The 24334-nt window shown below is 37.9% G+C and overlaps 1 protein-coding gene across 2 annotated transcripts in view; it reads left to right on the top strand.

Moving 5' to 3' along the window:
* The first annotated feature begins 2746 nt into the window (after positions 1–2746).
* The window catches only part of LOC136828921 (sucrase-isomaltase, intestinal-like), a 31492-nt gene continuing 9904 nt past the window's right edge, over positions 2747–24334 (top strand). The window contains exons 1-14 of one of the 2 annotated variants that reach the window (XM_067087254.1): positions 2747–2935; positions 9385–9533; positions 11732–11836; positions 13600–13757; positions 14578–14749; positions 16063–16162; positions 16605–16729; positions 18220–18345; positions 19046–19177; positions 19800–20030; positions 20485–20672; positions 21740–21847; positions 22016–22152; positions 23294–23417. In XM_067087254.1, the coding sequence (XP_066943355.1) occupies positions 2833–2935; positions 9385–9533; positions 11732–11836; positions 13600–13757; positions 14578–14749; positions 16063–16162; positions 16605–16729; positions 18220–18345; positions 19046–19177; positions 19800–20030; positions 20485–20672; positions 21740–21847; positions 22016–22152; positions 23294–23417 (1958 nt within the window). In that variant the 5' untranslated portion in view covers positions 2747–2832. The remainder of the gene's footprint in view (positions 2936–9384; positions 9534–11731; positions 11837–13599; positions 13758–14577; positions 14750–16062; positions 16163–16604; positions 16730–18219; positions 18346–19045; positions 19178–19799; positions 20031–20484; positions 20673–21739; positions 21848–22015; positions 22153–23293; positions 23418–24334) is intronic. The other variant, XM_067087255.1, reaches the window with a different exon arrangement.

Consider the following 24334-nt stretch of genomic DNA (forward strand, 5'->3'; position numbering starts at 1 on the left):
TTTAAATCGTACCTAATGAACATAATTTAACAACTGTTTGGTGTTTATTACTGTATTACACAGAGAATATAAGGCAATTAAAAGAAAAAACTCTGGGGTTTCTGAAATTCGGCCAGATTTGGTGTTGCCCCCCAAAATAACTCTCACCTCCTACGTCTATGTCTAATGTAGGGTCTATACATTTACATGTGGTACACAACCACCCCTCGTACCACCACCAGCCAGTATCATGTCACCTGGTAAACAGCAGGTACTATCACTACCGCATCGTTATCCTTGCCGTAGATCAATATAAAAAAAAACTTTTGACTTACTGAAGAGCAGTTTGAGAAGATATAGGTTGTCTGTGGTTCAAACTATATCAACACAATGAGCCAATGATAACAGTTCACCATCTTGGAGCAAAATATTTTATTGGCTTGAAAGCGAGGATTAGTGCTATTAATCCTATTACTGTAGTAGAATATTTCTTTGGCAAAAGAAGTACTGAAAACGTATTTATACCATTTTTTTTCTTCAATTTGGTGGAAATGCACACACAGAGGTAGGTAGCTAAATGTTTGGTTGAATATAACATGACCGAATAGCATTATTACATTGCATGTAACTGCTTGGTCATCGGAATGGAAGTTTATCCAATAATGCTACAGCGTCTAGGGTCCTTGAAAAAAATATTTTGTAAGTCCAAAAGTAAATACCACAGCCGGTGAAGTCAACGTTTTGAAACGGGTTTCGGATAATTTCACACGCAGAAGTCTTTATTATGTATATTCCATATATGTTAACGCAAACTGGAACGATTCTCACTACATGCAAGTAGAAACTTGTAGTTATCAGTATTTTTTAAAGACTAGATTCAAATAAAATCATGGAATCTACGAAAATTGCTATTTGTGACACTTTAAGGGGAGGTGAAACAATGTAATTGTCACCTGAATAATCTTGATGGATTTCCAGCGCTTGGTCTTCCAGACCTAAATTTCAGAGAGGAAATCTCCCTAGTTGATTTTCCTGATAGTAGTTTCCAGGTTGTGGGGGACTTGCAGAGTTCCATACAGTGTAAGTATTTAAAAGCATTTATCTAAATCTAATGACTTTAATAATTATTGACATGACTAGATATATCTTTGCAAATTCATTATTGTTGCTACAGAATTCTGAATGAAAAACTAATTGTTACGCCCATCAGTAATGTTTTTAGTTAGGCCTATGATTTTGTAAAATTCAGAAGACCTTTCTGTGAGGGTTAACTTTCTGAAGGACAAGCAACAACATGGTAAAAACTACTGCCACTGGCCTTTTCTTGGAAAGAATGGATAAAAATAGCTTTCCAACACACTACCTTCCCCTCATTGACAGAAATACTCATTAAATTTTTAGAATTATATGATTAGAAATAGCATAGATCTGCAGTCTACTTGAACGAAATTTTCTCCAACTGACTGAGAACAAAACAGTTAGCAGTTTGGGAAATACGCTAGGCATAGGTTACCCAGTTCTACATAGCAACTTCCTCTGTAACTTGAAAGTTAAAGATCATGATTACACTTGTGTAAGTGTATATATATATATATATATATATATATATATATATATATATATATATATATAAAAACATGGCATTGGCAGTAGTTTTACCATGTTACTTGTCCTTCAGGAAGTTAACACTTCTGTAACGTCTCAAGGAATAACATTCAAAAAAAGGTATCCTAAATTTTACAAAATCATAGGCCTAATTGAAAACATTACTAATTGGCGTAATCATTAATATTTTTTATACAGAATGCTGTGGTAACAAAAATGAATCTGTAAAGATATAGACATATGCCAATAATTAGAAAACCCATTTGATTAGATAAAAAAATGATGCTTTTAAGTACTTAGGCTGTACAAAGCTTGAAAGTCCTCAACGACCTGGAAACTACTATCAGGAAAATCAACTGGAGAGATGTCCTCTCGGTATAAAGATACCTGAGTGACAATTAGTTTCACCTCTCTAATAAAGTTTCACAAATAGCAATTTTCATATTTATTATATATATATATATATATATATATATATATATATATATATATATATATATATATATATATATATATTGACAGGGCAGTGCCTTTGACATAACTACCCTGGGATTTACTTGTAACAAACTTTTGTCAATTCTAAGTTTAAAGCAGAATGTGGCCTAGAAAATTTTGATAATTCCACGCTTCTAATTTGATGAAATTTGTTTTCATTTCAGTTGAATTAAAACCTTTCTGTATGATTAAAAACCGTTTGTATGATTAAAATAAACAAACAGAGCATAATATAAGTCATTATTTTACAGTTGTGACTGCACTTTTATGTTATCAAAGTGAGCAGTTCAACACTCCCTCTGCAACAACTAGCCCTAGCTTTGTACCATCTTGTGCTTTTTGAGATTCACGACAAATGCTCTTATGAATGAAAGCAGTTTACCGGGATACCTACATTCATTGCTAGATATTCGTCACTTTCATTATGTGTTAGTGCATATACCGTTGAAAAAGACCATCTTTCTGAGGACACTTGGGTGTTTATGCAAAAAAATTAAAATTCATCAACAAAGGGCAAATATCGTTTGACGTAAATTACATTTATATACCAGTGTCCTTGGTGTGTAGCATCCAACCTGTAATCCTTGTCACTATCAAAACAGAAGATAGTCATTGGGAGAGATAAGAAATAAGCAGACGATATCAGTTATCGTGAGAGGAGCCGCATGTGGTCTAGTTGTCATCTGTAGGCCGCGACACTCACTGTTACTCAGCCGCTCAGCAAAGACTGTCAAGTGACGGCCTTCGCACAAGATGGGGGCTTTACTTTTTCAAAGTATTTTGGCTGTTTTATTCTTGGCCGTCTCCATTCAAGGGATGGATTACGCTTACAAGAAAATGGAGTGCCCTTTTCCAGGTAAACAAATGTCTGCCAATTTTTCTCACTCTGTTTTGACATAACTTAGGTGCCTTGCCAAAAATTCATATTGTGTGAACTAGCTGTTTATCATACAAATATGTGCTTCTTTGGAACTTCACAACGAACACTGTTTTATATTGTCGACTTTATCTATCGAATCAAAGTCAATGTTAACAACCTTCAAGGATATCTGAGCCTTAAGTAAGCTACACTGAGTGCCATGAAATGTTGTTGCTTCAAAGCAATAAGTGCGATATCCACTGTGTTGCACTGAGCCTTCCTCTTCACTTCTTCAGTGAGGCTATAACGTTCTGCGGTAATTATAGGAAGCATATCAGTTCTGCAAAAGACAAGCGTGCCAAAATAAACAAAATTATGTTTTATGACCTGTAAGCCTTCCAAACGCGTTTCCGTGAAAGAATGGCCGTTGTTCTTGGAGCTAAGGGTTTAGCGCCAGTTCATAGTCAGAAAAGGAATAATGAAGCGACAAATTTACTAAATTTTAAACAAAATATATCTTTCATATCTCCCAATCGTTATATTCTCTTCCTTGGTATTGACAGCCTTCATAAATTGTTGGAAATATCGAACAGTGAAGTGTTGAGGAGCCTTTTAGTCTATAGATTGCCGGTATAGAGTTGTGAGAGTGTGCTGTAAGGTTTGGACTTTGCTTACTGCAGCATTCAAACAAAACTCATTAGAGCTAGTTTTTTTAAATGACGTCACTGTAATCTGTGCATTTATTATTTTTGTGGAGATAAGCTGTGCAACCTCATAAATGAAGTTCGATAGTTAGCATCGATGAAATGTACTTTCATTACTGGGGGTCGTTTCTAGATTGTATTAACGTTCTTTAATTATGCCGTTTTCTCCCATGAACTTCTTCAAAATTTTAGCTGTTTATAATTGTTCTGTCCAGTCACACCGTTGGAGTGTGCAATTTTTGGTTATTTTGTTACCATATGCTTGCAATGGTCTAGGAATTTAAAAACAGAATTTTGAGACACCTTCTTTAACCACGAATTCTTTTTACCTAGATGGTAGTTTCTGTAAAGGCTTTGCAAGTTAATTTCACTCACTAGGTCAATTTGAATACATAAATTTAAGGCATTCACAGACAGCGAATTTTTCGTTTTGTGGGATCAACTAAAATGATTTTTTATGTCAACGTAACCTCGTATTACAGTTGATCTTTGCATTTTATTCAACATCGATTCCTCGAACACACCACAACTATATATAAATTATATATTGCTCTGGCCCGTAAGGACGCTCATCTCATAATTTGTAAAAATGTGACATAAACGAGAACTAAGAGCCTTTAAAAATCTAAACTTTACTCACAAATAAAAGCTAAACTCTCGATCTTTCCTGAGCAAGGACTGTTAAAACCGAATTCAGATAACGCCGCTTGTCCTTTGCGCCAAAATAAAGGACATTCTTGCGTCCTTGTTTTCGGTTAGTTTGTGTTTACTGTGGCCTCTTCGATTAGGGATGTGATTTCAATGGAACCAGACACTTCAGAAGTATGTGAAGGTATGGATAAGATTACTATAATTTTGATAGCTGTTTTATAGTTACCCGAGGGACCTGAGGATAATGGACTGCTTTTAGACTAACAGGAAAAAAGCAAGAGAGAGTACTTATAAGATTTTCCCGTTCAAGATGCTTACGTAATTAAGAGCAAACGAACATGTTTGTATTAGAAAGTAGCTTGAGGTCCCACTGTTACGCTCAGTAATGTGAGGTTCTATGAAGAAATTAGTCTATATCCTGGTCCTATCACGTAGTACCCGCACTAGTGAGTACACAACGAACCGAAATGTGCCGCCTTTAACTGAGTGTTTGGTCAAGGTTGCAAATCACGTCTCAGATTCCAGTTGCTTTGAATTTCAGTAGATTTGAATTCTATTTTCTTATACACTGAGGTATATCGCAAGTTCTGTGTTGGCTTTGGGCCTCAGTGTGACCATTTCAATTCTAATTTGGCTTTTTATTTCATCGTTAACTTTTAGTAAGATGGTTGAAGTTCACACAGCCTAATACATAGACACTTAGAAAGAAAGAACTTGCATATTCTGCTCATTTTCGTGCGTAGCGCAGTGGACAGAGAGAGGAACAGTGCTATTCCACTGGTAAATAATCACTTGAATACAGAAATAGATGTGTAAAGCTTGGCATAAGAATGTGAGTGTTCAGTGTCAGGTCAGACTAAGAATATTTTCACAGTAAAATAATCATTCAGGTCTCTTTTCCTACCAGAGTTGTTAAGTGTTTGAATGTTTGCAGTCGGTGAAAGATCGCTCTACTCATCTGCATCAGTCTGTCCTTAATGAAGGATTTAGAGGCTCCATCTTTTATCAGAGTTCCTCAAGTGAAAATTACAAACTGCGCAAATGAACATAACCTGTGCTGGCACAAGGCTTATCATTCTAACGACTGTGGCGGTCAACTCAGATCAAATATTTTGAAAGCTTTTATAGATATATAAAAAGTTACTACAATAAATTATCACATCTATGATGACAGTAAGCCGAATTCATGGTTCAACTGTTCTAGTGCTAATATTTCAATTTTTTCTCTTTAAAACTGCCACGGTAGATCGTACATGTTTGTAATCGTGTATTCTGGGTCCCAGAAAACAAACAGAAAATGCTTTCAGTCCTTGCAGTCCCTTTTCAAATAGACCAACTTTATCGCCACACCAGTATTGTCTGAAGATATTCCATCACAATTCTCATTAAGTTTTCTAGTCTTCCAATTTTCCTTAAATGAAATTCAAAACAAAGTCTGTAATCTGGAAAATAAACGCTACGAAACTCTCTGGCTTTGAACTTACAGACACAGCCTACACACAGACAGCGATACATAACAAATCTTCTTCGAGCATAGATCATAACTAACCCTCAAGAATTCAACCGCATACAACCAGCTCGTGAGTAAACCAAGACACTGATTTTTTTTACTCCAGTAACTCGACCTTTCTGAGACAAAAGAAAACAGAAACTTAGGGTTAACCATCTGCCTGAATCTGATCCCAATGGATTAGTAATTAAGACGGTGGATGATAGCCTGAGCTGCCGTTTCTCAGATGTTCATGAAAGCGTGAGATGACAAGAAAGGAATTGTTGGCGCTTGGAGCAGAAATGAGAATGAATTGTCCGTGTTTTCATCTCTCTCTCTCTCTCTCTCTCTCTCTCTCTCTCTCTCTCTCTCTCTCTCTCTATACAATGCACTGTAGCACTTTGTGAGACATCCATTCAAAGACAAACGAAAAAAGGAAATTGTTTGTCCACGTGCAACACCAGAAGTTGGAAATATTTTATATTTATGCGAATAACGACCTGTAATACACGAATACTAGTTTGACACACGATCCATATTTTGAATGCATTTCAAATTTCATACAGAGATTCGTCTTTTCCTTTCTTCACATTTTGTGGAAGAAAAGAGAAAACGAATTTTGTGGTGCTGGGGTCGTTCTTAATTTTGGATTCGTCTACCCAACAGGCACCGTCCTTCCAATACCAGATCATCAGACCAAATATTCACAAGTCAAATCAGGATAAACAGCTATGGATCCTTCTAAAAACAGTCTATTCCTCCTCGTTCCTTGCGACAGGCAAACGCGGGTCAGATAAACAGAAGCTGTCACTTTCCTCCTTCGACTATGTCGCTGCGTTTAGCATCACTCTCTCATTCCCATTTTCTATGTCGACTCGTTCTGAAAGCTCTCCTATCCGCCGGAGATATGAAACTAGGATGAATCGGAAGAAAACGCCTCGGCTGTAGTTTTTGCATAAGATTTACGACTGGGGACAAAATGCTCTTTTTATTTCTCCATTCATAATTATTATTTCACGGCTGTTGTCTGTTAAAGGGACGAGATATTACATGTGCGATATAGGCACAAGGAAAGTCCAACAGAACGAGACGAATTTGACTAAGGGGGAAAAAGTAACAAGAAAATAACAAACTATAGTAATGAAATGAGCAATATTTCTGGAAACTTTTCAACTGGCTGACATTTCTTGCGTGGGAAACTTCACGCACAAAAATAATGAAAAAAAAGAAACATCAGAAGGCGTATGCCGTTCGGTCCTGTTGAATCATTTCTGTTCATGACTGATTATCTTTTATGCACTAAAATGAAGTCTTGGTGATACATGACCTTCGTTTTATTTCGCAGGTTGGTGTCAAACAAGAAAGTTCGTATTTCCCAGTTGAGCCATTTGAACATGTACAGTACCTTGTAACACGAGTAACTGTTGCTATAAAGGAATATACTTACAACAAATGCGCATGAACGTTTCTGGGTTCAGTGTTACCGCGGATTTAGAAATTCAAACTTTGGAATATTTTTTTTTTTCATAAATATACTACGAATTAATTCCGCCGTATCTATCGAGGTAAACTAAAAATGTAATAAAAATGACAAACGTTGACTTTAAGGATTTTGATGTTCCTACTTATGACAACCATGCGCCTAATGATTTTGATTGTTTCTTTGTTTTTGCCCATCAAACTCGTTCTATAAACTTAGTTTAGCTTTGCTTTTTCTATCAAATTCTGCCCGTGAAATGACAGCTGTCATTCTGAGAAACATGCAAGTCATTTTCCTCGATTTTCAGTTGAGTGACTAATTGATTTTGTTATCTGGAACCCTGATTGTACGGGCACCTTATTTTGGCAGGTCACACATCTCCGTTATCAATCCAAACGTCTGGTCCTTTGTTAAAACCCTTTTTCCTTCTAACCAATGTTTTAACCACCCTGCTCCTGGACATTTGGTTAAAGGAGTCAGTGCATCATTCATTGCTAGCTACCCCTTTTTCTGCAACTTTCTTCTCTTTTAAATATGAAAGGTATTGCTGTAATTTCTGTGTAGATTTGGCGGGAAAAACTTTTCCGTATTTGGTAGCTGTGACAATAAATTTCTCGACATTATATACTCATGTTTCTTAAGAGTTTACATACTTACATCAACACACACACACACACACTATATATATATATATATATATATATATATATATATATATATATATATATATAATAAATGAATGAATGAATTTTATCATATATATATATATATATATATATATATATATATATATATCACCACCTTGATTCATATACAAGCATTAACCTACCAACGTCCTTTAATACCCAGTTCGCTCTACCTCGGCAATAATATATTTTCATATGTTACCCGAAAGGGTATTTTTTAGTTCGTCATCTCGTGGGCTCGAACCACCGAAGACAAGAACTCAGGACTACAGCGACGCGCGTTTAATCACAAAACCATAAAACCGTCCATCAAATCCTTATGAAATGGTAAAGGAAAAGAGACAAATGTGTAATTTTATGGGAGAAACGAAATGCAGCAATATATTTGTTGTCAAGCCAGAGCAAATACAAAAAGACATAGGCAGTGAACCATGAACCGTATGAACTAGAATACATTACAAGGAACTGTTTCACAATTAATTTTCAGGTTATGTTGTATCATGCATCATTATCTCTGTATCAAGCGATTCGACTCGATAATCTGACAAATTGCACTGTTACGAGGGCTTTCGTTATTCAAGATTCAGATTATATGATAAAACTTTGAATTTTTGGCATAATTTGTTGTTGCTGAACAGCGTTTCAAAAGTTAATATTGCTTGCATTCAGAATCATCGGGCGTTTGATTTTGTTAGAAGAATGATTCTGGAGCTTCTGGGTTTATGGACGCCGAAGTGAAATATAGTACATAGAATTTTTTCATGGTCAGTTTAGTATAAACTGGCTATTCTCCATTTTGAGAAGATTAAGAAACCATGGGGATTAGCAAGTCATTGAGAATATATATATATATATATTCTTCTGGGTCTCGGTAACGAAAGAGCATCAAGAATTAAGTCTACTTAAGCAGAATAAGGATTACTTGTGAGCAGAAGCAAACCATATCCAAGTACACTTTACCCACCAACCTATTTTGAGAAAAGTAGGAACCCTTATAATTAACCCACTGTTATATGTGATTTTTGACGTTCGGAAAGACCTTTATCCTCTACCTAGCTTCACTGTCCTCTTATATGTGATTTTTGACTTTCGGAAAGAACTTTATCCCCTACCTAGCTTCACTGTCCTCTTATATGTGACTTTTGACGTTCAGAAAGACCTTTATCCTCTACCTAGCTTCACTGTCCTCTTATATGTGATTTTTGACGTTCGGAAAGAACTTTATCCCCTACCTAGCTTCACTGTCCTCTTATATGTGACTTTTGACGTTCGGAAAGACCTTTATCCTCTACCTAGCTTCACTGTCCTCTTATATGTGACTTTTGACGTTCGGAAAGACCTTTATCCCCTACCTAACTCCACTGTCCTCTTATATGTGATTTTTGACGTTCGGAAAGACCTTTATCCCCTACCTAACTCCACTGTCCTCTTTTCAGAGGGCCAAAGTGTGCTTTCGCTAACAGAATGTGAAAAATACACAGCCTGCGAATGGTACTATGATGTTGGTATGTGTCACATGAAAAAGAACTCGGAAGCTGGATACGTGGTCGCAGGGGAGACGCAGAAGACTTCAAGAGGTTTGAAGGTAAGGTTTCGTTTGCATGCAGAGTTTGAGTCAAGGCTCGGGAAACGAGGATTAGAAGGTAGACCGGTCGATCTTCAGTAACGCCTGCCCTTGGCGAGGACTGCTGCTGCTGCTGCCTGAGCCTAGTAACGGTTATCTAATCATGCAGTGGGACAACCCAGGTGTTGCTTGGTCAGTGAATTGTATTACTTTACGTAACCTTTGCGTCTCGTACTGCTTTTCGTTATTGTTCGCACTCTTCTGAATCATTACTAGGCTAAATTAATTTTATGAACTATAAAGACAAAATTATTTAATTCGTAAGGTGAACTATAAAAGAGACATATTTATTCTTTTGAATTAATTATAGTCATTTTATTCTTTTGGGCATAAGTTTGTCATCACTTCAAAAGAATATCGTGGAAGAATTCTAAAGAAATAATCAATAGAAATTGTAAATATGTAAAGGAAGATTTTCCCTTGGTTACTCTCATTTATTTGCCTAAACTTTCATTCAATAAATCGGTGTAAGTACAGTAGAACTGCTAAGTTCCGTCGTAACTGATTATTTTATTAACGATACACTGTATGTGTTGCATCTAAGAGTTAAATATCCACTCAGACAGAAACCATTTGGGCCGAACAAATGGAAACGTTAGAATCGAGAGCATCCACTCTACAGCCACAAATTAGATTGTGTGAGGTTTTTGGTCTCTTTACCGTTGTGTAATGCAATATGATATTATGTTCCAGCCGCGAAGGCGATTGTCTGCCACGCGCTGAAGATTAATTTTTAGGTGCTACTTTTGCTTGTTATCTACGTATCACCTGCTCCGAGGTGCTAGTACTAAACACCGTGTGGTAAATGTAAAGTAGACGGTCGTTTTTAAATGTATTTTGTCGACCACATAACATAGAAATGGAGTGTTACTGTCCATCTCAGCGGCCTCGATAACCATGGAGTAGACACTAATCATGTCATTTTTGACATTTTATTTTTCAACCCCGCTTACCCCCAACCCTTCCAAGGGCTGAGCTTGGACTTAAAGGGCATCGGGAGTGTCACCATTTATCTCAGCGACCTCGAAAACTAAAGATTAGACACTAATATCTGTCTTTCCCCCACAGTATTCTTTTCCAGACAGTAAGCCATATGTATATATGTATACCGAAATGAGGTATGATAAACCTGCAGAGTTTATTTAGTTTCTAAGTCTACAGGCAGAACCAGCCCCGTTTCAGGGAAGTCCTTCCCACCCCCACCCCCTTAGGTGCTAGTGATGTCTTACCCCCTAGTATTCTTTCTAGATAGTAAGTCATATGTATACCAAGTTTGGTCGAAATTACTCATTGCATTCAGAGTTATGCTGGAACATACACGCGTGCACACACGCACACAACATACATACATTCGTTTATATATATAATATATATATATATGTATATGTGTGTGTAAAAATATTTTATATATATAATATATATATATATTATATATATTTATATATTTGTGTATAATCGCACTGACATGTTTTATATATGCAATTTACCAGAGGAAAATGAAACACTGACAAATCCCAAGACATAGTGGTAGAAATTTACAATACATATGATAGGAGCACAGTACAAACGAACAAACAGACCGTTGGAAGTCATATTCACGCTTGGCTAAGTACTCCCCGGCTCTGCTAACTACCTTCCCTGATATCTGTACAGTTTACATGTCTGAGACTAATGGGTCGAGTTGTTACATGCCTAGTATGATATTCATATTCTTAACAAAATAAGCGGTACTTTGTAACATTGCCATGCAGTGTCTTAAAGGTGAATATGCTGGCTAATTCTAAGTAAAACGTTTTCTTTTTTCATTCGAGTGTAATAGTTTACAGCACCCGAAAACTCTGCATTTTTAACGGCTCTGGCATTGTAAAGAACTGGTATGTATTGAATTGTATGAATTTCAAGCGGCAGAAAAGTGCAGGCAACTGCACATCGCTGAGATGAAAGTAGAGAGTCAATTTACAATAAATTATGTTGTTAGGAGTGAATACAACTAAAAGTCAATTTGTTTTAATCACTGTATGTCACTGCATTCGTAAAATGTGTAAGAATATCGTCGTCACCTTATCCAGCGCATGCGCATAACCACAAACCAGTCACAGACATTTGTTTATCATAAGAATTGCCATTAGAGTTCATCTCATTTTAAGCTCTATTTTCAGACGATTCTGAAAAAGATAGACCCATCCGTTACCATGTTCCATGGGGATATACAACAGTTGGTCTTTGAGGTCATCGATCATGAGGAATACCACGTGCAGATCAAGGTAAGACTCTCTCCCATTCATTTGTGCATCTTCTCTAACTTCTGTTCGTTCTCTCTTTCTTAACACTTGAAATATTCGAGTGAAGTATCTCGTTTGTCGGTTTTCAATGTGTACCAGAAGCGGATAGTCTGTCGCTACGATTCCCCGATCATCTTTCTTATGTTACGAAATCTGATTATGGTTAGATTCACGACGCCCACAGAGCTTCTTGGAGTTAGGTTAGCACTCAAAGGATAGCCTAACCGTGAAAACGTATCCATCATCTGATGAATATTAGGCATGTTTTGTTTCTCACCCACCACAGTCTTTACATGCTTAAGAATCGTTATTCCTGGAATCCCAGAAATCTGGTGTAATAGTCTTCAACGATCAGAACAAAATGAGGACGTAAAAAGTTCCCGGTAAGGGAGAAATCGGTGTTGAATATAACTGCTTGTTGGGACCCCCTTTTAACAGTGATGAAGGTTATGCCACAAAGCTAGACCATCGAGGTCTGATACATGCAATTTTGCTGAAAACGTTCCATTTCAGTTTAGTCTGCCTGATTCAGCACCTCTTGAGAGGATCAAGTCTCTCCTCGGGAGTGACAACGATTTGCATTAAGGAAAGAGTATGGAAGACAACAACAGATCTTTATCTTGAGGAAGAAATGTAAGCGAACTCGCTCTTCATCATCTGAGGATCATATTACTAATAGTATTCATACGGATTATGCATATGTTCAGATGATTATTGTAGAATGCAAAACCGAGATAGCAAGCACTTCTAAGGCCTCTGTCAGTACTTCATCCTACAGACAGTCAAAGGCTGCTTAACAACAAGCTCATCGGGAAGGTGTATCTGCAGTTTGACTTCTACTGTGAAGAGGATTATGAGAAAAATTAGGAAGAAATTAATCCAGATTAACACAAGGCTTACTTTATTCCCTTTCAGTTTGGAAAACCATTGGCACGTTTGGAATGTAAAGGAACAGGTGTGCTTGGAGGATATTAGGTATCCATAGGTGATAATGAAATGGGAGGAACACATAGTTGAAAGAATAACAAGTAAAATTGTTTATTGTTTCTGTTCAACATACGGTTGACGACTCTTAGTTAAATCGCTGGAAAAATCATGTTTTTCCAAATTCGGTGGCAAGACCACAAGCAATGAAGTTGAAACTTACAGGACAGCTACCTTAGGCAAATGAGCAATGAACAGTCTCTGCAAAGCAAATCGCAAAGTGTTCAGCAGTATTTGACTGACGAAGTTCAGCAACTATAAAGCAACGAGAAACGATTGACGTTACCTGAATAGGGTAGATAAACCAAAGGATATTTAAAGGGAAATTGGTTAACGTGACAGTCGTCCATCTGCATCAGAGGCAAGTAAATCAATGGGCGGATACCAAATTCTAGGTAGGCCTAATCGAGAACTAGCAATGCGTCATTTCTTTCCAATTGCATTGGTGTTGACCACTTACTCTGATCATTACCTCCCAGTTACCTCGTTCCTTTTATCACTTTTTTCCTTTCATACAATTATTTTTAACTTTTTAAATTTTATTTCCTTTGAATCTACTCTGATGGATTAACACGCCAGTGCAGTAGGCTTCTTTATATATGAAAATCTTGAGCAATAGTAACTGAATAATTGTCTTTAACTAAGCTTGAGGATAACGTGAAGTGTGACGACTGTAGCAAGGTGTTAACATTATTATTGACACATATATAAACATACATCGCACTTCAAAGAACCAATTGATAAACATCACTGCGTTTCAGATTTACGACGCCGAAACACCACGGTACGAGGTACCCGTCCCCTTGAACCTGCCAGACAAGCCAGCAACACATCAGCGATATGTCGTCAGTCAGAGCGCAGAAGGGGAGCCATTTACTTTCTCAGTCGGGCGGAAGGACAGCGCCAAAGAGAACACATTGTAAGATGTTATACCTCTTGGTTGTGCATTTGTGTTTCTTAATTATGTCTATATGTTAATCATTCCTCTCTCTCTTTGCGTAGGTATTCTAGTCTTGGCAAGTTCATAGCAAATGACTAGGCCTACAGCGTGAACTTTAGCATATTTTGAGTAATAATTATGATACTAATGGACTTTGCTTGAAATACAAAACAGAAAATTTAATCTCTGCGTTTTTCACTTATTTAGTGATGACGATGGACTGATAATCATTGCTATTTTTGATCATATTGGTAGGGTTTCAGATAATTCTTCCTACCAATATTCTCTAGACTTACGGACTAGGAAAATTGATGAGAAACCATTTTGCCTTTGACCAGTAATCTTGTTATTGCATAAGATTGACTTATATAAATATGTATTGCGTTAACGAATACTTATCAGGACCATTATTAACCATTTCATATCTGTCAAAAGATTCAGTGAGACCGTATTTCTCTCCCTCATTTTACCTACCTGCATATTTTTATTTCATTTACTGTTTTCCCACATGGACCATCTTTTCTTTGATATCTTGCGTAGCTGTTACCACGTCAGTGTTTGCTTAATAATAATAATAATAATAATAATAATAATAATAATAATAATAATAATAATAATAATAATAATGTTTGTTCGTATGACCATTACATTTGAAGAAAAGTCTAATTTAGATTCTCAAAATAAAGAGCCAGGTCTTGAGAAAAATAACCCAAAACCAAAGGTCTCACCAATATGGCGAATTTTCGCTTCTGCAACTAGTACTGTGCTAATAATGTCGCTGGGCGTCGTTCTGATACAGGTTAAACTTGGTTGGACCGCTGACGTTCGAAGACCAGTTTATTCAGTTTACAACGACATTGCCAACGACGTACATGTACGGGATGGGGGAAAACGCCCATCCCACATTCAAGCACATCTTCGGTCCGAGAAAAACCTATCCCATCTTCCCCAGAGACCACGAAGTCATTGAGGTGAGGAACAACACTGAATTCAAGATTAAACTCATTTCAATACCAAAATGACAAACAACCCCATAACCAGACGCGAAATGTAACAACTGCTTCCTTAGAAACAGCAAAGCGCGTCCATAAGAAAGAGATACAGCGGTATTTATACAAAACGTTTGAGGAATGGAATATAGACTGGCCAATCACATGGCCCGAATGGGGGCGAGAGTAGACAGGTTGAGCACAGCTGGCAATGTTAATGGTCGTGGTCAATTGATGGTGGGAGTTCTTCCTTTTAGTCCCAGGGTGCACTGCGTTCTGTTTGCTTTCCCTTCGTTTCCTTTGGTCTATTGTCACATACTTGTTCAATTTTTTAAAGGACAAGTCCTGTAGATGTCTAGAAATGACACGTTGGCCTATTGAAGTTCTCTGCAGTAATAATAATTTTAAAAATTAGAGGGACCGAAAAAAAACCCATCCCCAAGGACCTGCCATTTCACCCTCGAAACTGAATTATTATAGGACTAGATGAACCTCTTAAGTTCCTGAAATCTTAATTTTCATTAATTTCCAAGGTTAATTGAAAAACTCTGAAATTATGTCCTCCAGATTGACCTGTGGCATGGACAGACATACCAGTGTCAAATATATTTTGCCAAAATAATTGCCAGTCGTGAAGGTACTTAACTACCAAGTTGAATGAAAACCAATGAAAAAGAAATGTTAACCTCTGAATTATTCTTTGACCTTTAAAAATATATCATGGTGAAAACCATTTTGGGAAAATAATCACGAAGGTACATACGTACAAGGTTTGATCAAAATCAGAGAAAAATTGCGAAAGACTAATAATAATGTAAATAAAGACAACAATACATTTCGATATAGTCGAAGGACAGTGACAATCATGAAGCTGTAGAATTTGAATAACTGACCAATAGAAATGACTTTCCGACGTTAATCGAGTTTCATCGAGATACACATCTCAAAATGTGTCCCGTGGTGACCAACCATTACAGTTCATTTTTGTTTATTAATATTAAAAGAAACTTCGTAATGTTACCGTTTTTGACTGGAGAGACTGCGAGTAACCCTTTGAGACCAACCAGATCCTTATTTTCTTTATTTTTTGAAATTTACAGTATGATTTCTTGTGCGTGTTATGTCCATCTTCATTTGCCTTCCAAAGTCCCTTTTATGCTTTGCTATCTTCTCTTCGCCCATGGCCATCCCATTCTGCAGAATCTTTCTTAACAAGTTAAAAGGAATTTTTTGGTTTCTACCTATCACCCTTGAATGTATGAAAGTTTTGAGTAACGATGATAATCTTACACCAGGAAGTTGTAAATCTGTACGGACATCAGCCATACTATGTCATTGTGGACCACACAACCGAGGAGGCTCATTCTGTTCTCTTCTACAACTCGAATGCGATGGGTAAGTGTCCCTTGGGGAGTCACTAATCATTGCTTTAAACCCTGGAGCTCCTGTTCCGTTTTGCTAGGCTCACTTTACAGCCCTTTCTTAAGTCTGCTTTTTAGCGAATATCTGCTTTTTGTCGGTTCTGTAATGGTTCTTTCATGATTTGTTTATACACGACGCTTCCCTTCAATTTCCTAAAATCAGTTGGCGTTTTCAGTAATTGTTGAAGAAAAGGTTCTTGTCTCTTTAGACCACTTTTTAACAGATGAAATTGCAAACCTCTACATTTGTACCTCTGCTTGTCTGTCTTCTGAAATAATTGAGCATTTTTCTTTGTTTTCTATTCATTTAAATAACAAAATGCATGAGACTTGCCCCTTCTATCCACCGGGTACTAATTTATCTGTTTTAACAGACTTCCCAGATCTCTCTGATGTTAAACTTTCTCTCTTAACAGAGTACTCAACCTTCATGCTTGACTTTGGATCCCCTGCCCTGACCTTACGTACAATCGGAGGCATTATTGACCTTCATATTTTTCTAGGACCTACTTTGGAAGACGTCAATCGGCAATATGTTAATGTAAGTATCTGGAAAAATCTTCCGTGATGAGAAGAGGATTTATTCTCTTTGTAAGTCTAGAGTTTTGCCATGACAGAGCAAATAGAAACGGTGTATTAGCTTGTATGCTTCGACAATTATTGGTGAATTCTATGTCACTCCAGATAGAATAAAATCCGTTCATCTTTTTTGGTAATTATATCGTGATAAGGTATAGTACATTCACACGCACATGTTGGATCCGAACATATTTAAAAAGCAATAGTTTCGTAGTAACAGTGCTTGTCGAGAAATGTCTCGACGTAAACTGTATTTTTAGTTATGTGCCCGATGTTTTGGGCTGGGATACGCAATCGTCAGGATCCATAAAATCTCTGGTTCGTGGTAATCATACAAGAGACTGACTCCGAACCAAAACTCACACGAGGTGGCTATCCAGACAAAGGCATTTTTACATTTTATGACAAAAATAAAATCTAGCAAGACATCTACCCGAGGTATGCACATTTAGCCTACGTTACTTTAAAAAAAAATGACACAACCAACTTACGCATACATTACTTCACCATTGATTACAGCTGGGTTAACAACGTTGAGGGCCACGTCACATGAACTGAATTTACAGAAAAAATGGATTGCACAAAGATACTCAGAGCTTGACATTACACTTTACAAGGTAAATTTCGCTACAAATGACATTTTAAAGAGACTTTACTGACAAGGGAAGAATTCTGGACCACGTGTGGGTCGCTTGACACTATCAGACAAAAATTACCTTAAGTTTCACAAAACTTACTTACGAAGCATCGTAATCGAGCGCGAATATACAAAGCAAGAACTGGACGTGTTACACGACTTAACAATTCATGGATGGCGTCCACTAAACCCAATACAAATGCTGCATCTGGACTTACTGTAGCTTGCTAACGAGATTCGATCAGCAACCAACTTATCAATTAAGACCCCACCTGCTGGGCGTCTGATGTGGTTCGTGTCTAAGAGAAAGAGGGCGCGCGCCCGCGCACGGATCTGCTGGGGTTTTTATACTCCCTTGCTACGATCTTTCTAAACGTTCTAAAATTGTCTAAATATAACATCACAGCCGAGTATTTCTACTGCAAATCTCTTACAAAAGAAGAAATGAAATCAGTAATTTTTGAGTCAGAACTTTCACACACTTCCACGTCAGCTAAGCACATGAAAACGACTAGATTGGGAGTTTTACGTTGGCAAAAATCCTGCAGCCAGTTTTTGTCGACAGTGCTGATTTCGAACTTAGGACCGGTTAGAGGAAACTACTTAGTCTTGGGAAAATAAGCACGTAGCATTTTCTCATGACAGGGCTGATATTTCCGTCTTCCGAAGACAAGAATGAGAGTGGGTGGCCTGGTGTGAGAGCCAGTGGTTCTCAGTGAGGGTCGAAAATCGAGAGCCAGTCGAGTGAGTGAGCGAATGCGTCTCGTGACTGCCATGGCTGGTCATTATTAAATATTTTTATCTCTTTTGTTCAGATGATTGGGCTTCCAGTTATGCCTCCATATTGGTCACTGGGTTTCCACCTCAGCCGAGATGGGTATCAGAACCCTGAAGAAGTGAGGAAAATCCGGGAGTACATGAAATTATACGAAATCCGACAGGTAAGCCTAAGGTAGAGATAGGTGAAGGGATTCATTCTGATCGTAAATTGACTTCGGAACAGCAACGATTTACTGAGAGGATAAGTTCTAGACTTGATAGAAAGTATTTCACCAGCTACATGCAGACAAAGCCCTCAGATAAACACAGGTACATCAGAGGAGAGAATTTTGTTTAGGAAGAGTAATGGAGGGTGGTCGTTTTCCATTCCAGAAAAAGGATCAGCAACGTCTGCGGTTATAAACCTTAGGTTATTGCAGGAGAGTCTCTCAAGCAAGTTTAGTCCTAATTCAAAAGTCGGGTGAGAGGAGCTGCTACTCTCCTGCGTAGGGACGTAGCTGAGATCACTTGCGTGCATTGTAGCGTCTTGATGTTTTCATTTCATCAACTGAAGTAAAATTTTTCGTCATTTATTACCGCTTCGTGGAAACACCCGTGATGATAATTAAAGCAGTAGAGTCTGTAAATGTCTCGACTAAATTATCAAGCTTAGGCAGTTTCCATGCAGTATTTTCAGATGAGTTTCATAGAATATGACACATGATAAGTTACTGTAGAATCAATCACTCCCCCGAGTTTCTCAACACGGATGAAATACTGCAATTCATAAAAAATGCGACTGAAACTTTCGTTCGGTCTGAAAACGACAGTATTGCCATCACGTGTAGCATTTGTATGATTTCTTTCCCACTCCTTTCCCAGGATGTCCAGTTTTTCGACGTCAACTACATGTACGACCGTCGAGACTTCACTTACGATCAGACGGACTGGAAAGACTTGCCCGAGTTTATTGAAGAACTGCACAACGACACTCTGAAAGTTACCGTCATTCTGGTAAGATTTTTTTCATTGCGTTCTTATTGTGACCATTTTGCGCGGCACTGTGATTCCTGTTCGGTAGAAATCACTTTCATGATAATTTCTTTTTTTCTGTAATATTCACATGCTAGAGTTATGGCAAAGTCGGATATGAAATATCATGGCTCACTGTAAGCGATGAAAACATTGGTCATCACATTTTAAAAAGATTAACAAGGTTCCCACATCTCTCGTAGGGGTGTAGTGCTATCAGCCCACCTCATGCGGTGCACTCTGGGCATTACCTGGAGTTCTTTGCAGCGGGCCCCCTCGGCCTCTAGCTGCAACCCCTTTCATTCCTTATACTGTACCTACGTTTACAATATCTTTCCTCGTAGTGCAACTGCGAGGTTTTCCTCCTGTTACACCTCTCAAACCTCCTTTATCGCGATTTCCCTTCCAGCGCTGAGTGACCTCATAGGCCCCAAGCGCTCGACCTCTGGCCGAACTTTTATATTCCAATTCCAACGGTTGCCACATCAGAAAGAAGTTAGCATTTATTAAATTTATTCGTTGCACTTTTAAAGATTAATGACTGTGAATCCAGAAGTACCAGTATACGAAAGCCACCAGTGTTGTAAAAAGTGTCATCGTCCAGGACCCTCCCATCGCCTCTGACTTCGATGAATACCCGCCTGGTCAGAGAGGAAAAGAAGCGGATGTGTTCATCAAATGGCTCTCAGAGACTTACATCCCAGATGACCAGGATCCTTCTTGGGGCAGCTATATGGTCGGGAGAGTGTGGCCCAGTTTCCCAACTGTATTTCCAGACTTCCTTAATCCCGCCGCGCTGGAATGGTGGGGCAATGAGCTTGACATGTTTCGGAAGGTAAACTGAGTAGCTGAATTCGACACTTGTTACTTGTCACTTGCAATTCCCTTTGGGTGTGAGTTATTCCCAGTGCATAGTGAAATGGATGTTAAAAGATATTTGTAGCTTATATATACATTTGTACATATATACACATATTTATACATATACTATATATACATCAGTTCAAGATTAGGAAACTCATGCTGGAGATATGTTCACTTTTTCAACGCTTCTGACTATTATTTCGTTTTCTAATTCTACCATCCGCCATTATTTAATACAGAATTTCACGGGAAAAGAAATATCGTTCAGAAACACCTTTTCCCATCAGACACTTCGGGGCCATTTCTAATCGCAGAGAATGTCATCAACATGAGTTTCTGGCAGTCATTTTTCGTTTTAAGGTTTCTTTTATTCACGTTCCACGAAATTCGATGTCGTGTATCCAACATGAAAGTATTTTGACCAGGATATCAACTACGACGGCATATGGATTGACATGAACGAGGTTACCAACTTCGGGACAAATCCATTTGGAGCCGAAGGTAGCAACTACCCAAATAAGACGGATCTTCAATGCCCCGATAATAAGTACGACAGCCCGCCGTATCCAACCGTAATGACTCGTACGGGTGGCAGCGTCAGCAAAAGGATCAGGTAAGGCATCTGGATCATTCCACTTATTTGGAGTTACTGAGACAGAGATATAAAAATTATTAGTTAAACGTGCAAAGCTCAGATTTTAAGTTTACCCTGAACTCGAAGCAAAAGCTCAGAGGACAATAATACCCTTGTCATTGATGTACGTATCTTTAGCAAAAGGAAATATGCAAATGACGAAAAAAATTGTTATGGTCTGGAATCAGAGTGGTTAGAAGGGCAATCCTTGAGCCATGGTGGACAGTAGTTGTGGTGACACCTCTCTGTTTTATATCTCTAGCATGAATTCTATGGGAAGTTCCAGAATGACATCAGTCTGTAGCTTATAAGTCAAAGATCTGTTTGCCTTGAAATGCAACGAATTTTGAGGCGCGTTCTCAAGGTCGTAAGTTCTTTCTTCCATTTTACTGTCCACCTTCCAACAATTTTCAGTAGTACAACTGCTAGGTTTTCCTCCTGTTACACCTTTTAAACCTCTTACTCTCAGTTTTCCTTTCAGCGCTGAATGACCTCATTAGGTCCCAGCTCTTGGCCTTTAGTGTGTGAGTTAAAATTCAACTAGAATGATGACATTTTATGCTGATTTAGTCCAATTGAGTTATCTTTGACCCTGAAGCCTAATGGTTTTACAGTTTGATCATTGCATCTAATCAGCTGATCTTAAGTTATATATTTCAAAAGTGTGGGACACACTCGATGACTATATTGATTAGTTGTGTTACTTTTTGTGTGCAACATGTAGGCCTACTGTTATTATTTTGGTAATTGAAAGCCTTTTAGATATGAAAAATCCTGAAGATATGATCCTTCGCGTTACAGCAAAAGGAAAGCTCTGTATTTTGATTGTATCAAAAAATATGAACTTGTAAAATTTAACTCGTAACCATCTAGGATTTCTGGTGTTGCCGAGATTCCAGTAACAATTCTGTGAGAGACTGTGCATAGTTCCCCTTTATTTTAGTTTTCTGATAAATCGCTAAGAGTTATTGCTCTTAATAAGGTAGTTTTTACTGTATTTGTTAATTGCCATCCAGTACTAATTTTTAAATTTCCTCTTGACTCAGCGAGACAACGATATGTATGTCAGGGAATCAAACGGACGGAGCGAATCAATATCTTCATTACGATGTCCACTCTCTTTACGGATGGTCACACACTGTGGCCACGTACAAGTAAGCAGAAACCATTAAAGCAGGGTTGTGTTTTGTGTATAGATTTACAACTGCCTTACACGGTAGGCCTATATGTAATAAAAATCTGTATTCCCCATTCATTTTTACATTATATTCATATAAGACTTCTGTAATTTCCAAATGTAATTAATTCTTTTTCGTGACGAGGGCGATGAGGTCTATGAATCCCGGAAAGAGACCCATGATACTCACCCGTTCAACGTTCCCTGGGTCCGGGAAGTACGGTTTTCACTGGCTGGGCGATAATAGCTCCAAATGGGAACACCTGAAGATGTCGATCATTGGTAGGTTCAACTGTTAAAGCTGTATCTGAATGAGGTATAGGTGATCCTGTAGTACTGACAGTGTTCGTAAGGTGAAGGCGTACTGTATGTCCTTACATTGCAGCTTATGTTAGAAGGCCTGGCCTTTCTTTCAGTGGTGAAATTCAGAAAAATATTATTAGTGGTGCTAAGTATTCGTGTCACCACGGGCCTTTGTTACATTGGTAGTTGTTGTGTTTGAAACTGACCCAAGCATTTACATCCTATTGCAGAAGACGTTTGCTCATTTTTACAGTTGCTACCCCAGCAATCACAGCTGCACAAAGAAAAATACTAGGATATAAGACTTCGGAGTTAAGCATACCGTAAAGTACCTTGCTGAAAATAGATTTAATTGAAATTTGTGGTCACGGAAAATTCGTGTTTTCTGTAGCGAAACTGGCGTCCACTTCTGTCCGAGCGCAAATTTTTGTGGCTGAATATCAACGCAGATAATAAGCATCAGTTGACAACTGGACCTCACTTAACCCTTGTTGCCTGTTCAAGTTTCGGTTACTTTTCGTTTTCATTTTTGGAAGACAGAGGCATTAATTTAACGATCAACCCTTGTTTGTAAACAGTTTAGTACATTAGGAGAATTTCAAAGATATGAAGACATGATGAAACTAACGACTGCTATGCAAAAAAAAAAAAAAAAAAAAAAAACTATTATGGGAATTAAAAATTGATACCTTTTTCAGATTCGCGTAAATTCTTGCCATTTATTGAAAAACAAATGACCATAACAGACGTAACAAAAGCGGACCAGTGATCATCCCTTTCTAGCGAGAGGATAAGCTTTCATTTGAAAGCTAAAAAAGATTTTAATGGTTTGCTGTAGGAAAGTGCTCGCTCAGCGAATGATTTATCTGTTGCCAAAAGACGGCTGTCGTTGAATCATGTGTGAAAGAAAAATAGGAATTATGTTATCATATTTATTTAAAATTTCTGGCAGGCTACCAACGGTCGCTTTCATTATACAGGTGTTGAAATCTTATAGTAGAGAGTATAAAAGGAAAACTACATCGAACAGGGTCGAGATCTACAGCTTGGATGACTCATTAGCTCGAATTTTAAAAAAGCAGTTCAGGTCTTCGTGATTGCACGTCTGCTACCATTACAGGCATATTGGAATTCAACCTGTTCGGCATACCTATGGTCGGAGCAGACATCTGCGGTTTCAACGGCAACGCGACCATGGAGCTCTGCGCCAGATGGATGCAGCTCGGAGCCTTCTACCCGTACAGGTGACTGAATGTAGTGTTGGAACCAGCCAGGTTTAAATCATTTTGTCGGCAGACGTTGCCACGGGTTTCTGATATTTTCCATAAATGCACTTAATTCTTACAGGAAATGGCGATGGTCTTTGAAAAAACAATGTAGTGTTGGAACCAGCCAGGTTTAAATCATTTTGTCGGCAGACGTTGCCACAGGTTTCTGATAGTTTCCATAAATGCACTTAATTCTTACAGGAAATGGCGATGGTCTTTGAAAAAACACATCAGTGATCTGGTAACGCAAAATCAGGTGACCTTTGTAAGCGGTAAAAGGGAGACTTTAAGGAAGTAGGTCTAAGAGGGAAAAGAAGTTAAAAGGAGTAAAATCTGGTGGGTCAAAGAGACTTAGAGGATCTGAAGTTAAGAGGAAAAAGAGTTAAGAGGAGCAGAATCTAAGAGTCGAGAAGATTAAAAGGATCAGAAGCAAAAGAGAGAGCAGATAAGAGAATCAGAATGTTAAAAAGAGGGAGACTTTCAGAAAAAGAGCTTATAAAAGGTACAGAACCCAAGAGATGAAGAGAACATCAAAGTAAACTTGTTGAGAGACACAAAATATAAGAGTTACGGGCTTATGAGAGAAAGGGCGAAAAAATGCGGGCAGCTATTCAGGATTTGGGAGAGAGCTCTTGTAAAAAAAAAAAAAAAAAAAAAGAATCTGTTGCAGAAGAGCGTTTAAGGAGAAATGTCCGCAGGATCTTACTGTTGCTCATGATTAGGCTTTTAGATTTGGTTACACTGTCCCTTACCCCATTCGTAATTACTAATCATTTGAATGCTATTCAGGTAGTTCTATAGAAGAGATCCGCACGGAGATATTGTTTACTAATCAGTTTTTTGAACGAACAGTTTAGAAAAGGGTGTCTGTAATGCAGTACAGGTGAGGTAAT

This window comes from Macrobrachium rosenbergii, chromosome 43 (assembly GCF_040412425.1).
Source record: "Macrobrachium rosenbergii isolate ZJJX-2024 chromosome 43, ASM4041242v1, whole genome shotgun sequence".
Classification (NCBI taxonomy): Eukaryota; Metazoa; Arthropoda; class Malacostraca; order Decapoda; family Palaemonidae; genus Macrobrachium; species Macrobrachium rosenbergii.